The sequence below is a fragment of the Pongo abelii genome, chromosome 5 (assembly GCF_028885655.2).
Source record: "Pongo abelii isolate AG06213 chromosome 5, NHGRI_mPonAbe1-v2.0_pri, whole genome shotgun sequence".
NCBI classification, from domain to species: domain Eukaryota; kingdom Metazoa; phylum Chordata; class Mammalia; order Primates; family Hominidae; genus Pongo; species Pongo abelii.
Window position 1 is genome coordinate 52,702,178 of NC_071990.2, and position 14,282 is coordinate 52,716,459.

A 14,282-nucleotide genomic window follows, 5' to 3' on the forward strand; every position below is an offset into this window, starting at 1 on the left:
CAACACGTGGCCCTTCCATATGCATTTCTTACTTTTCTTTGTGTCTCCACTGGCTAGCACAGTGGCCAAGAAGTACTTGCTTTGTAAAATAATGTAGTTGGGATAATGAAGCAGGAAAGTGTCACTAGGGAACCTGAGTTCTGTTTGCCCCATTTTCCTTAACTTTCTATGTAACCAACCTCCAAGCACCATTAATAACAAAACAACTCTAACACTGGTGCTCTGATGAGGAAATATGAAAAACAAACGATAGGCATATAGAATTCCAAAATGTGTAGGGCTACACTGTCTGTGAGTACAAGCTGGGATTGCAAACAAACACCTGAAGTATTTTTAAATTATTAATACTTTATTATATTAGCACTGAATATATTAATTTTTCTCCTAACATTTTAGATATCAAATATAAAGTGTAGTACATACACACATACATTGTGAATATTTTCTGTTTCTATCCATGCAGGTCTTATTAAGAGTCCTGTGAAGTGGAGGGAATTGGGGGTCAGACAAGACTTGTTGCAGAGCACTGGGTAAGGAGTGGCATTTCTACAGCTTCTTCAGCTGAGTGGATATGCACCTCTTACTGCACATGGTGGATGACAGGGGTGACACAGGTGCAGCCAACAGTCACCAGCACCTTCTCCAACTGGAAAGAAACAGAGCAGCCTTGGTGCTTCCTCCGGACGACCAGGGTCTCTTGCTGGATGGGAACGGAATTCATGGAGATGTCTTCCTTTCCTTGAGCATTGATGCAGCCCAAGTTCCTACACTGGGCCTGTACAACTTCTGAGGGGTACCGGTTGGGGTCCCAAGTGACACTGCAGGAGGAGCAAGCCAAAGCACAATGGTGAGGCATGGGGGAGAAAGACAGCGAATGAGAGCCCCACAGCACTTGGTGTTCACCTGCAGGGAGGCAGTTCTGCAGGGCTGTGGCACAGGGTCTGGAGCCACACAGCCTGGAAGCATACACCAGCCTCTGGCAGTGGCTTACCTTTCTAAGTCTCAGTTTCCTTAACTATAAGATGGGGATTTTCATATTCCATTTTCTCATGTGACTGTTGAGAATACTCAGTGATACAAGTACATATAAAATACCCCACTGTACAAATGTTAGCATTCAATTAACATTAGATCTTTCATTGGCATTACTATTATTTCTTTATTCTCTGCCTGGAGATTGAACGTCACTAGTCAGTCTTCTGTCACTAGTTGGTCTACAGAGCCTGCTGCTTGGAAAGGAAAGCCACAGTCTCAGATGTCTGTGAATCTCAGACCTTCTCTCCATTTCTCCTTTAATAGGCCCCTCTGCCTGGAGGCATAAAGACCGCAACATTTATCCTGCCAGCTTGACATTGTACATACTCCACTTGTAGTGTGACAGGACTCCCACCAGGTTACTTGAGGGTGTGTGTCCACTATCTGAACCCTGAAGGATGGGCAGTGAGCCAAGGCCACCATGCACAGCCGAGGAGCAGGCCACTGAGAACCCAAACATCTCAGAGAGTATCTGAGGACCTACCAAGGAAAACAGTCCCATTGGACACACACAGTAGGCAAAGAGCCAGAAAATTCACTAAAGAGCAGCTTAGAGATGGGAGGCAGAGCGGATCTCTAGATCTGTCCTGCTGTGGCCCTAGGGCGCCCCATATGTAAGTCTTAATAAACTCATCCACTCGCTAAGCTGGACTTGTCCAAGTCATTCTTTGGTCTCTCCACATCTTCCCAGTTCGAGGCAGGGGGCACTACAGTCCCAAGGTTTTCTCATAACACACTCACATGAGAAGCTATGTGACAACCCCAGAAGCACTTCAATTGTCCCTGGAATCTACTTTTATATTTACATTTGGAGAGTATGAGGGAGTGCTTGGTGTTCCAAGAACCTGTATCTTAATGCCAAATTACAAGACTGTACCCTGAAGCTCTCCACCTAACATCCCATTTCCCAGACTGGCCTTTCTCCTCCACTTATTCCCACTCCTTAAAGGATAATGTCTAATCTGAGTGAATCTCCTTAAACTGACTTTTCTGTTTCCCGTTTATCCTCATGAGGAGATAATTATGCAATCTGCTTTAAAGAACCCTCTCTTCCAACACAGGAAAATTTGTGAATTCTATCCTAGAACTACATGAAGCAGAAAAAAGCACAAAGTCTATGAGAATGTGGAAGCAAAATATTAGGACCGTCAACCACAAAGGTGAACCTATTTCAAAACAAGAAAGATATGAGCTCCCAGATAGTGAAATTTTCATTGTTAAAAGGATTTTCCCTTTTATTTTTTCTATGTATTCTACATTTTCTACTTTATGATTAGAATGAATTAACATATTTTTCCAAAGAATGTGAAGATCAGTCTCGTTTGCACTTACGTGTAATTCCAGGGGGAGGTGGAGCGGCTCTCGATGTTACGTGACATGGAAACACGCTGGTTTTCGTTGATGATGCCAATGTCAAGCTTCATACTACCTCCTGGCACAGGCGGGCAACTCTCAGGCTTTTGGAAAAAAGTGTGTCCTACTTTGGGGGTTTTCCGAGCTGCTGCCTCACTCAGAAAGGCAAGCCCCAATATTGACAGCAGAAAGTACTTGACCTGGAAAATAGAAGACGCTGCAATCAGTTAGAGACTCGCCTCACCTACTAGCAAGAGATGCATGGTCTGGCGGAATTCAGCATTCCTGTCCTTTTATGGGATCAGGGCTTCTCATTGCACCTCAGTTCCTCACCTGGAAATAGGAACACTCACACCTAAAGGTATCAAGGTGCCAAACTGAGAACTAAACTCATTAGCCTAGCTAGTAACTGAAGCTCTCCATAGACTAAAAGCTCCCAAACAGTGAGACAGAAAGATACTAGGGTCTGAGATTGAGTTAAAATCCCATCTGGCTTCCTTGCTGAGCCTCCAGTTTCTCTTCCTTCCAGCTGGATAATAATGCTCACTTTATGAGACTACTAATGAGAGTAAATAGAATGTTCTATATAAAACACCTATAAATCTGTATAAGAAAAATAGAGGCTTAATAAACGATAGCTCTTGTTTTTATTTCCAACTTGATATCCCATGAATCTCCCACAAAATCCTTCTTCGGAGCCATCCCTCTACCTAGAATACACTGCCTAGAATACTCTGTCTGTCAAAATCCTACCCTTCCATTAAGGCCCAGCTCAGATGTGATCTCCTCTAAGAACAGTCCCTAAAATGGTTCAATCAGAAGTATGTTTATTATCCTTAAATTATAAAACGTTGGTCATCTAGCACTCAAGAGGCATTTTTTAATTGTCTGGAAATGTAGTATTTGTGTTCCTGTCAGATCTACACCCATTAGATTGTAAGTTCCTGCATATTACACATGTTCCATAAACACTTTTGGAATGAATGAAAGAGTGAGTGAGTGAATGAGTGAACAAAATGATACAGCTAAATTGAACTATATAGTGAAGCTCACTGCATTAAGAAAAACATTATGCAAAACCAACAATAGCAAAGTTCCAATTATCCATGCTAATTGAAAGAAACCGGGGCACTAATGATGCACGACAACAGAGAATATGGAAACTATTTCTCTTTAGCTCTGGAGCATTTTTTTTATACTTACGTTGAAATGCCAGTTTATCTGGTGTTATAGGAATGCGCAAAGAATGAAAGTGCACTGAAGACCTAATGAAAAGAAAAGCTAAAAATCTTGCCAGATTCCCTTTGTCACAACCATGCTTTGCTCACCCACCATTGCCACTGACCCTTACTGGGGATGAGCAAGGCCCATCACCAACTCTCAACATAATACAGAAGAAGAGCTGAAGGCTGAGTGTGGTGGCTCACGCCTGTAATCCCAGCATTTTGGGAGGCTGAGGTGGGCGGATCACCTGAAGTTGGGAGTTCAGGATCAGCCTAGCCAACATGGTGAAACCTCATCTCTACTAAAAATATAAAAATTAGCCAGGCGTGGTGGTGCACGCCTGTAATCCCAGCTACTCGGGAGGCTGAGGCAGGAGAATCCTTTGAACCCGGGAGGTAGAAGTTGCAGTGAGCCGAAATCACACCACTGCACTCCAGCTGGGGCGACAGTGCGAGACTCCTTCTTGGAAAAAAAAAAAAAAAGAAGAGCTGAAGATAAGTTGCTTTTATTCTCTAGGTTTAGCATTGTTCAGGCTCACACCTTCCATGAGTTAAGGTAGGGAAGGTGATTAGACTTGTTGGTTTCAAAGGCCCTCCTTTTCATATTTTGCAGATACTAGAGACAAAAAACAATAAGAGTAAACAAAAAGGTCATAGTGTCCATTTGCCATACTGAGGAAGCTGATACTAAAAGAAGCTGAAAGCAAGGTTGACCCAGAAAAGTCAGAATGAGGCTGATTTGCCTTTAGATAATCAGCAATCATCAACTTTCATCCCCCACAATCGTTCGTTCATTCAACAACTAGTTCTTGACTTTATAGTGTGGTAGCTCAGGGCATGGGCGTCAGAGTCAGAAGTCCAGGGTCTGTAACTCAATTCCAGGACTCTTAGAAGCTATGATTCTGTTTCCTCAAAAAAAAAAAAAAAAGTGAAGATTAAATGAGATGATCCATATAAATCATGAAGAACACTGGCAGCATATTTGATAAGTATCCAATACTGGCGACTCTTGCTAACTCTATATTGTGCTACACAGTGGACTAAATAGATGTGGAATTTACACTCATATACCTTCTGTCTTGACAAATTGCTATGGCGTTTGTTTGTTTGTTTGTTTGTTTGTTTTGATGGAGTCTCACTCTGTCGCCCAGGCTGGAGTACAGTGGCACAATCTCGGCTTACTGCAATCTCCGCCTCCCAGGTTCAAGTGATCCTCCTGCCTCAGCCTTCTGAGTAGCTGGGATTACATACATGCGCCACCACACCTGCTAATTTTTTGTATTTTTAGTAGAGACAGGCTTTCATCATGTGGTCAGGCTGGTCTTGAACTCCTGACCTCAAGTGATCTGCCCACCTCAGCCTCCCAAAATGCTGGGATTACAGGCCTGAGCTACTGCGCCTGGCCTGCTATGACTTTTTTTTTTTTTAAAGATGCCATCTTATATTAGAGGGCCTTAGGTAACTTCCCAAGCCTACCAATCACATCTTTAGGGTTCTTAAGTAAATTCCTCCTTTGTGTTTTCTCTTTCCTCCTCTGTGTCATACTCACTGAATCACTGTTAATCTTCATTATGAAAACTTTTAAATACATACATTGGAGTTATATGATTTAGCAATAATTACCATGCTTCTAACAAGTCATTATTACATTTGCTTAAATATTCTTAGAGTATATTAGAAAATTCTTTTACATCTCTTTAAACACTGGATTTTCACAACTACCTGGTGAGGTAATCAGAGCTAGTATTGATTATCCCAATTAGACAGATGAAAGAGTTCTGTCCCAGAGGGAATAAATAACTTGATTGGGTTCACCAGCCTATGAGTACCAGTCTGGGGACTCAAACCTAGGTGTCAGTAGTCAGTGCTATTGTCATTGAAGGTCATTTTTATTATTACCAACATTAATCTTAGTTTTGTCTCATTAGAAGAGCCAAGTATTTTAAGTAATGTGACAGCTGTACTAGATGTGCTTAAGTGTTGTAGGTCACATAGCTTGTTATCAGGAAATCAGATGATGTCTGCAAATTACTCCAATTTGCTCCACAAAGCTTTGATCTGAAACTGTAGATTTTAGTGGTTATGTAATACAGAGCAGGGGCTCTGAACCAGGCTGTTGCTGGTTCTTAAGAATGATTTAAACAGCACCTCTCAGAGAAATCCAGAGCATGACTTGAACTCTTATATGCCACCTGTAAAGCAGATGATAGATATCGCTCTCGATCTGTAGAATAGGGGACAGAGGCAAGGGAAAGCACCAGGTGAAGGTGAGGTGTAACAGGACACCAACCTTCTCAGCCTAGCTTTGCACCTCACTCTAATGTGAACCCACCTGAGCAACCTGAACATCCATCCTCTATACTCACCAGCAATGTGTGAACACATGTAAGCATGCACCTGGCCAACCTCTAGGTCCATGAGAATTTGCCTCAACTACTTATTGAGGATGTCCTATCTGCCTGCACCTCTCAACTTCTAATCCTATTCCAATGCTGCTTGAACTGTTATGTTTCTTGCTGACAACCCAACAGATTTATTTAAGGAAACTAGAAATAGAAATAGCTATGGAGCACAAAAAAGCTACCCAACAGAATTGCTTGGATGCAATGGCTTTAAATTCAGAAATCTTGCCTCTGAACCATTCAAAGGGAAGCATACTGTATGTGGAGACAGAAAGCTTAGATTGGTGTGCCAGTTCTTGTGCTTACAGTATCCAGCAATGTTAAATAAATAGCCTAATTGAGCTTTTGTTCATCTATATAAAGTGGAAAGCATTCACATCTACTTCAGTGGATTGATCAGAATTTCCAGAATAATAATAACAATATTAATATGAACAGTTAACACTTACTGAATGCTTTCTCTATCATTATCAGTCGTTGTTTATTAGAATGGCCAAATTAACTGAAAATTAAGCATACACAAATCTGCCAGTACAGACTCATTTATTCTCAAAGATATTAATTAATCCTCCCAATAAATTCCATGAGAAAGATGCCATTGTTATCCACACCATACTGTTGAGGAAATGGAGGAACAGAGAAGATAAATAACTTACCCAAAATCCTACATTTAGCAAGCAGTGGAGACAGGTCTGCCTGACATCAAAGCCTATGCCCCTAAATATGGCACTTTGCTGAGCTACATGTAATCTTTAAAATAACACATAAATATAAAATAAAACATACCATTGCTATATGCCATGAACCTTTTATGATATTCAAGCTCTTTTAAGTTGTACAGCTTGTAAAAGGAGAAAAAAAGGAAATTATCTAAGCCAATAATATGATGCAGGATTTCCTAACCCCTGTTTTCATGTACCTCTATAGTAAATTCTTCCCAGGCCTTATCTGACTAATGCCAGGCAAGATTCCGGACCTGCTGGGGCTAGATTTTCATTGCATTAACATCTCTCTTTCCTCCAAGAAGAATGAGATGGTGCAAAATAAATAAATAGCAATCAGAGACATGGGAAATCTCCCTTCTCTAGGAGCTGTCCAAAGTCAACACTGGGTGATTTCCTTTCTTCCATCCAGGGCAGTCCTGTAGTCTCAGGGGAATCATTAAACCTCTTGAGGCCCGTTTCCTTGGTTAAAATGTATATGTACGTAATCACTAAAGGGCTGGCCAAGCTCCCACCATGAGATAAGAATTTCAGGCCAACCTGACTCTATAATGGATGGCCACAGGAGAGAACATGCTAGTTGTCTGTGATGCCAAGGACTGTACACACTAACACCACCTGGGCAAAAGCCATTGGGTGAGGAGCTGCATTTTTTTTTCTTTGAGACAGAGTCTCGCTATGTCACCCAGGCTGGAGTGCAGTGGCGTGATCTTGGCTCATTGCAACCTCCGCCTCCCAGGTTCAAGCCATTCTCCTGCCTCAGCCTCCCAAGTAGCTGGGATTACAGGCAACTGCTCCACGCCCAGCTAATTTTTGTATTTTTAGTAGAGACCATGCTGCATGTTGGCCAGGCTGGTCTCGAACCCCTGACCTCAAGTGATCCACCCACCTCAGCCTCCCAAAGTGCTGGGATTACAGGCATGAGCCACCAGGCTCAACCTAATTTTTTTATTTTTAGTAGAGACCGGGTTTTGCTATGTTGGCCAGGCTGGTCTCGAACTCCTGAGCTCATGTGATCCGCCTGCCTTGGCCTCCTAAAGTGCTGGGATTACAGGCATGAGCCACCATGCCTGGCCAGGAACTGCATTTTTATGCCATTATAACTTTTCTAGTTATTTTTTTCTTTTTCTCCACCAGACAGGAGTCAAAATTAAAGTCATCTCTGTTTTTTAAAGAAGTAATTCCAAAAAGACCCCAATCAAACCTAATTCCTTAGGATTCTGTTTTCTGAAATCCTAGGCATGACTGTCCTTAAACCAGAATGATTGCTGCTACTCACCATGGCTGGGCCATGCAGGGTCCTCACTGTCATGTTGCGCTGGTGGCTTGCTTTGTGCAGGAAGCTCTTTCTGTGAATGTATCTTCCTGTGTATGCCTGTGTTCTATCAATGAGAGTACCTGTTAGTTTTATAGCAATCATTGCCCCTGTTTCGATTGACCTGCTTACTGTCTTTAAGTTGTGGTTGACCCAGAGTTACTGACGAATGCAGGGTTTTTTTTTTTATTCCATTTCCCGAAGGGGAACAAAAGGGGGACCCTAAAGAAAGGGATGACAGGAAAAGGACCAAATTTTTCTTTCCTTCTACCCTACTTCCACCCCCATTGCCCACAAATCAGAGCAAAATTTTTAATTTACTACGGAGATGAACCAAGTTAGAAATTGTTGTCAAATCTTTTTTGTTCTTCCACAAATTGCCAACACCCTTGTCACAGACCGTATGTTCTACTTTCTAGTCATGCAATATGAATCGTGATTTAAATGGGAGAAAACTCATCCTTAGAGGAGCCTTGGTACTAAACTATCTTTACCTCCATTTTATGAATGGGAAAACAAAACTAAAGAAAAGAATGACATCTGAAAAATTCAGAAATGATATACCCTCTTAGTTTTTTTATCTCCCTGAACTAATTATTTTTTGACCCCATGTTTAGACTCCTACTGGTGCTTAATAAATAATCATTATTCATTCTGTTGAAAAAACAAACTGTTTTCCTCTGCTGTTACACCACAACCAGCAACACAAGAGATTTCCATGACCATATATGTGGGGATTTATCTCCATCAACCAGCAAGCAATCAATACGGCATCCAATGCCAGCTAGGCATCTTCTAATCCAATTCAATTCTGACACTATCTCCAGGTAGGTAGAGTCAGATCCCACAGGCTGAGGGCTCAGTCCCACAAAACTGCTCCCACTTTAAGCAACAATCACAGGTCCAAGCCTCTGGGACTTCTGACCGACTGGCCTCAAGTTCAGGTTCCCACAAACCCCTTGAGTTTGATTAGGCTTGATTAATTTGTTAGAACAGCTCACAAAACTTAGGGAACACTAATTTATATTTACCAGTATATTCTAAAGGATATTTTTAAGGATAGAAGTCAATAGCCAGATGAAAAGATACATAGGGCAAGGTTTGAAAGGGTCACAAGCACAGAAGTGTTCCTTCCCATGGAGCTGGGGTGCACCACCCTCCCAGCACAGGAATGAGTTACTGTTTACCTTTCTTAGAACTTCCACAAGTTCAGCAGTCCAAAGGCTCTTTGTATCCCATCCTCTTGGGCCTTTTATGGAGTCTTCATTGGGCAACATGATTACAATATGGAAAACTGTAAACAAATGTGATTGGATAAAAAGGGTATAACCTGATATTAATAGGTTGAATGAGGAAACTCAGCCAGGCCTGTCTGTTCAGATTCTTCTTAGCCTCTCTGAGCAGCCTTCCGTCCTCCTGGGTAGAGGGGAGGACCCTTCCTGAATTGAGGGTCTTACAGCCTATGATTAGAACAAGGTAAATCAAAGAATTTCCTTATGACCAGCTCCAAGACAAAAGGTGTGGGGGTGACGTTAGATGACAGGATATTTTCCGTTTCTATGGTCTTGGGGAGAAAAGGTGGGCAGGAGAAGTTCAGAGAGGGAGATTCTTTTTTCTGAGGCCTATTTCTTAAGCCTAAAGTGCCCCAACATTACAATAAAAGACTGTCTTTTTCACCTTTATTGCTCTGAAGCTGTCTGAAGCTGCTTCAGGAACCAAAGACAAGAAAGCTAAATACCCTAACAAAAGATATGCTTATTATTTTTATCACTTAGGATATAATGAGGGCTGTGGGAGTTATGAACCAGGAGCCATGGACAAATATACATATATATAAAATCACATTTATACAACACTTAAATGCCCATTACCTTGGCTATCTCTAAGAATGATTTTTTTTAACCAAAATTAATTAGCAAGTAGAAGCCTTTAAATGCAAGATTGGCAGCCCTGGCGCTGCAGCTGGGGCAGCAGAGCCAGGACGGCCCAGGAACTGACAGACTTGAGGGATAGGCGGACTGACCATAGCCGACCAGCCAAAGCCCATCAGCCCGCTCAAGAACCTGCTGGCCAGCGGCTTTGGTGGCATGTGCCTGGTGTTCATGGGGCACCCTCTGGACACTGTCAAGGTCCGACTGCAGACACAGCCACCGAGTTTGCCTAGACAGCCTCCCATGTACTCTGGGACCTTTGACTCTCTCCCAAAGACTCTTAGAAGGGGCATCACAGGGCTATATCAGGGAACGGCTGCCCCTATCATCGGTGTCACCCCCATGTTTGCTGTGTGCTGTGTTTTCTATGACAGAAACACCTAGAGGATGTTCTCAGCTATCCCCAGCTGCTTGCAGCTGGGATGTTATCTGGTACATTCACCACAGGCATCATGACACCTGGAGAACCCATCAAGTGCTTGTTACACTTTCAGCCTTCTTCAGGGGAAACCAAGTACACTGGAACCTTGGACTGTGCAAAGAATTTGTACCAGGAGTTTCAGATCCAAGGCATCTACAAAGGGACCGTGCTTACCCTTATGTGAGATGTTCCAGCTAGCGAAACGTATTTCACGACATATGAATGGCTAAAAAATATCTTCACTCTGGAAGGAAAGAGGGTCCATGAGCTCAGTGTGCCTTGAATCCTGGTGGCTGGGTGCATTGCAGGGATCTTCAACTGGGCTATGGCAGTCCCCCAAGATGTGCTCAAGTCTCCCTTCCAGACTGCACCTCCTGGGAAATATCCTAATGGTTTTGGAGATGTGCTGAGGGAGCTGATCTGGGATGAAGGAATCACATCCTTGTCTAAAGGGTCTGATGCAGTGATGACCCAAGCCCTCCCAGCCAATGCGGCCTGTTTCCTTGGCCTTGAAGTTGCCATGAAGTTTCTTAATTGGGCCACCCCCGACTTGTGAGGCAGAAGGCTGCTCAAGACTTCTGGATGCTGGAACTGTCACTGAGAAGGTAGAGTAGTGGGCAGAACTAAGCAGACTTGGAGAGTGAAGGGAGGAGACAGTGGGATCAGAGCTCTGCACATGGACTTGGTGAGACTATTGCCTTAATGACATCCTTTACCTTGTATAACTTGGTGTGTCATTTCACAACTTGAATTCATTCTTGTCAATGTAAGGGACCTTAAGGGGATTTGGAAATCTAGTAGTTTCTAGACCAGATACTACCTGTGGCAAGAATACTGCCTACCAGTTGATGGTTGGCCCTACCATACCCAAAGTGTTTCTCATTAAAGAGGTAATCTCAGCTTCTCGCTGGAGGCACTTTGGATGTTTTCAACCAGCTGACCAGGGGCTGAGATCGTCTTCAATCCCTAGCCAGGAACACCCACTTGATTTCCAGGGTATCACCTAATCCTGGGCTACACATGGGGATTTGGACTTGAGCCCCTCTTCTGTGTCCAAGTGGACTGGGCATATATGCCCAGGAAGAGATAACCTATTAGCTATTGGATTTTGCCTTTTTTTTTTTTTTTACACAAGTAATCAAAAGTAAAACTAGAGTAGAGTAGCCTAATTTCCCAAGAATAGGTGAAAAACTTTCCTTTCTACACAGTGAGGACAGTCCCAGCCTGCTGGGATAAGTGAGAAAACCCAGGGTGAAGGAAGGCTCTTTCTGCACACTCTTTTCTCATGAAAGCGCCATATTTTAACAAGAAACAATAAATGTTGTTTCTAATTTTTGAAGGAAAAAAAGAAGGCTTTAAATGCTCTGACATGAAATTTAAATGACCTGCAAAAAGTTAATTTGTCTCAGTTCAGTTCAGGTTGTCAAACATTTGTTAAACACATTCTATATGTCAGGCATTGTGCCCTAGAGATACACAGACATTCCCCAAAAAACAGTAACTTATCTTTTTTTACATCCATTAAGATCGGGTTAAATTACACATCATCTTTTCACAAGGCAGGACACGTTCTAGCAAGGCAAAGTTATTTTCCTCTAGCGTAACATGTTCGAACAACTCTTTGCCATTTTCTTCACATGAAGAAAATGAAGAGAAAGTTGTTCTTAGGTTCATTGGAAGGCCCTCCAAGACTGATCAAAATTCTGTGATCACAGGCCTTCCATCCACCCTGCTCCCCTCCATGCCTGTGCAGTCCTCTGCACCTCTCTCTGGAACAACCAGAAGTGTAACTTCTACAAAAAGATTTCCTCAAATCACCCTTTCAGGCATTGTTCCCTTCCTCAACCTCTTGTGCCAATACTTGTGTATCTTGCCCTCACATACATGTTTTAGGATAGTTCCCTGGGGTCTTCATATATTTGGGTAACTTTACCCCTCTTCCCAATAATCTCTACCAGCCTCCTTCTCCAAATATACATCCTCAAATACACAATCTAGATTAAACAGTGTATTCTATGCAAAGACAGACTCAAGTCCCCTGGCCAACCCCTTCTAGCCAGACTGAACCCCCTAAGCCCATCTTATGGAGAATTTTCAAGGCCTCCCCAGGAGTGACCTTCCATGTGCACAGTGAAGCTAGCTCCATGAAATCAAGAGCCATGTTTTCATCTTTGCTTGTATCACTCATGCTCCCAAAGCAACATGTGCAATAGACCTTTAAATGTGTACTAAATGGAGTGGATTGAGTCACTCATTTTCTTCAGTGATCTCTTTTCCATTCAGAGCTGCACCTCAATGCATAGAAGAATATACCAGCTCTCTTGAAAGAAAGAACGAATAAATCAGTTGGAACCAAGAGTATCTAATTCAAAACAAGAGGATTTGCTAGATTGCAGGGGAGAACAAAATGGTTCTTTATGTAAGCAGGAGGAAACACTGACTTTGGTCACAGTTTTTCCCCTTGGGGTAAAAACAACTGTCTTATCAGGATGCCAAACTGGTAACTGGCTATCACTGAGTTCAAACTAAATCAACAGATCCAGATTCTTATCTCATCTAACATTCATTGAGCACTTCCTATAATGTAAATCATGTGCTAATACCAGGGACACAATGAACATATGATGGGCACACGGCTGACTATGGTGGAACCCTTCACTGACTGGCTCTATACCACTCATGATCTAAGCTGTCACCAGCTTTAAGAGTTTCAATAGTGCATTGGAGCCATTATTCAACACACTGACAGTGAGATGACTACAGTCAACTCCAAGAGCCCACAAAAAGAGATACCAAAAGACTCTGTTGTCTTAGCAATGAGTTACACACAGCCTCAAATGTGGTAAAATATTATAGTTCTTCAAAAATCCAAATCAGCAAGACGTTTTCATGCCCTCATATGTGCTTGGAGCCATGATACATTTTGTTGGGGCTACTAGCACAGGCAATAGACTATATTATTACAGTCTCTACCTTAATGAGCTTAAAATAGTCATGGAAAAAAGTGAACATGCACATATAAACCAGTAAGATAATAACATGAGATTGCTGGGAATAATGATAAAATAAATGTACACATTTAGTTTAACAAATCCAACTTTTAAAAGGTTTTATTCTCATTTTAAAAAGGGGTATCTAGCCAAGTGTGGTGGCTCACGCCTGTAATCCCAACACTTTGGGAGGCCAAGGAGGGCAGATCACTTGAGGCCAGGAGTTTGAGACCAGCCTGGGCAACATGGCAAAACCCACTACAAAAAATACAAAACTTAGCTGGGTGTAGTGATGCACACCTGTAGTCCCAGCTAATTGGGAGGCTGGGGCCAGAGGATCACTTGAGCCCAGCTACTCGGGAGGTTGAGGCTGCAGTGAGCAGAGATTGTGCCACTGCATTCCAGCCTGGGTTACAGAGTGAGACCCTCTCTCAAAAAGAAAAAAGAAAAAAAGTGCATCTAATCAAGATATACTACTGCAACATGACAGTATATCTGCAGTTACAGAAATTTATGCTTTGAAGTAAAGTGCTATCATAACAGAAAGCATGAAACAGTGGTCAGGTAGCATGCCATAATGGCAATAAAATTATAAGCTGGATAGATGATAATCCACACTCTACAATGGCAAAACATTTAGTTAAACCATTGCCTGCAATAACTTGAGAGGCAGATCTTGTACCTAATAAACTTGAAGCTCTAGAGAAAGAGATTAGAAAACAGAATGTTAGTTGCATGTGTTTGGATACTGTTGTCTGCATCTGGCAAAGTAACACATGAAAGAGATGAGCTCAGGAAAGAGTTGGCAGGTTGATAAATAAAAATGAAAGGAAATGAAGACAGTTCAGAAATTCAGAACCCTAATTACCCAGGCATGGCGGTGGGCATCT

The 14,282-nt window shown here is 42.3% G+C and overlaps 1 protein-coding gene and 1 pseudogene across 1 annotated transcript; one reads left to right on the plus strand and one right to left on the minus strand.

The window, feature by feature from the left end:
* Positions 1 to 330: 330 nt before the first annotated feature.
* IL17F (interleukin 17F) lies at positions 331 to 8,118 on the minus strand. The gene is made up of 3 exons (XM_002816997.4): positions 8,015 to 8,118; positions 2,368 to 2,588; positions 331 to 818 (listed from the first exon to the last, which is right to left on the minus strand). Exons 1-3 carry the CDS (start codon positions 8,045 to 8,047, stop codon positions 581 to 583), a joined length of 492 nt encoding a protein of 163 aa, XP_002817043.2. The 5' UTR covers positions 8,048 to 8,118; the 3' UTR covers positions 331 to 580.
* Positions 8,119 to 10,122: 2,004 nt separating this feature from the next.
* On the plus strand, positions 10,123 to 10,958 carry LOC100446945 (mitochondrial carnitine/acylcarnitine carrier protein-like; annotated as a pseudogene).
* The last annotated feature ends 3,324 nt before the right edge of the window (positions 10,959 to 14,282 follow it).

Coding starts and splice junctions, on each gene's coding strand:
- IL17F (XM_002816997.4), bottom strand. CDS start 8,047: ATGACAGTGAGGACCCTGCATGGCCCAGCCATG. Junction 2,589..8,014: donor CCCTGCATGGCCCAGCCATG/GTGAGTAGCAGC, acceptor TCTATTTTCCAG/GTCAAGTACTTTCTGCTGTC. Junction 819..2,367: donor ACCTCCCCCTGGAATTACAC/GTAAGTGCAAAC, acceptor CTCCTCCTGCAG/TGTCACTTGGGACCCCAACC.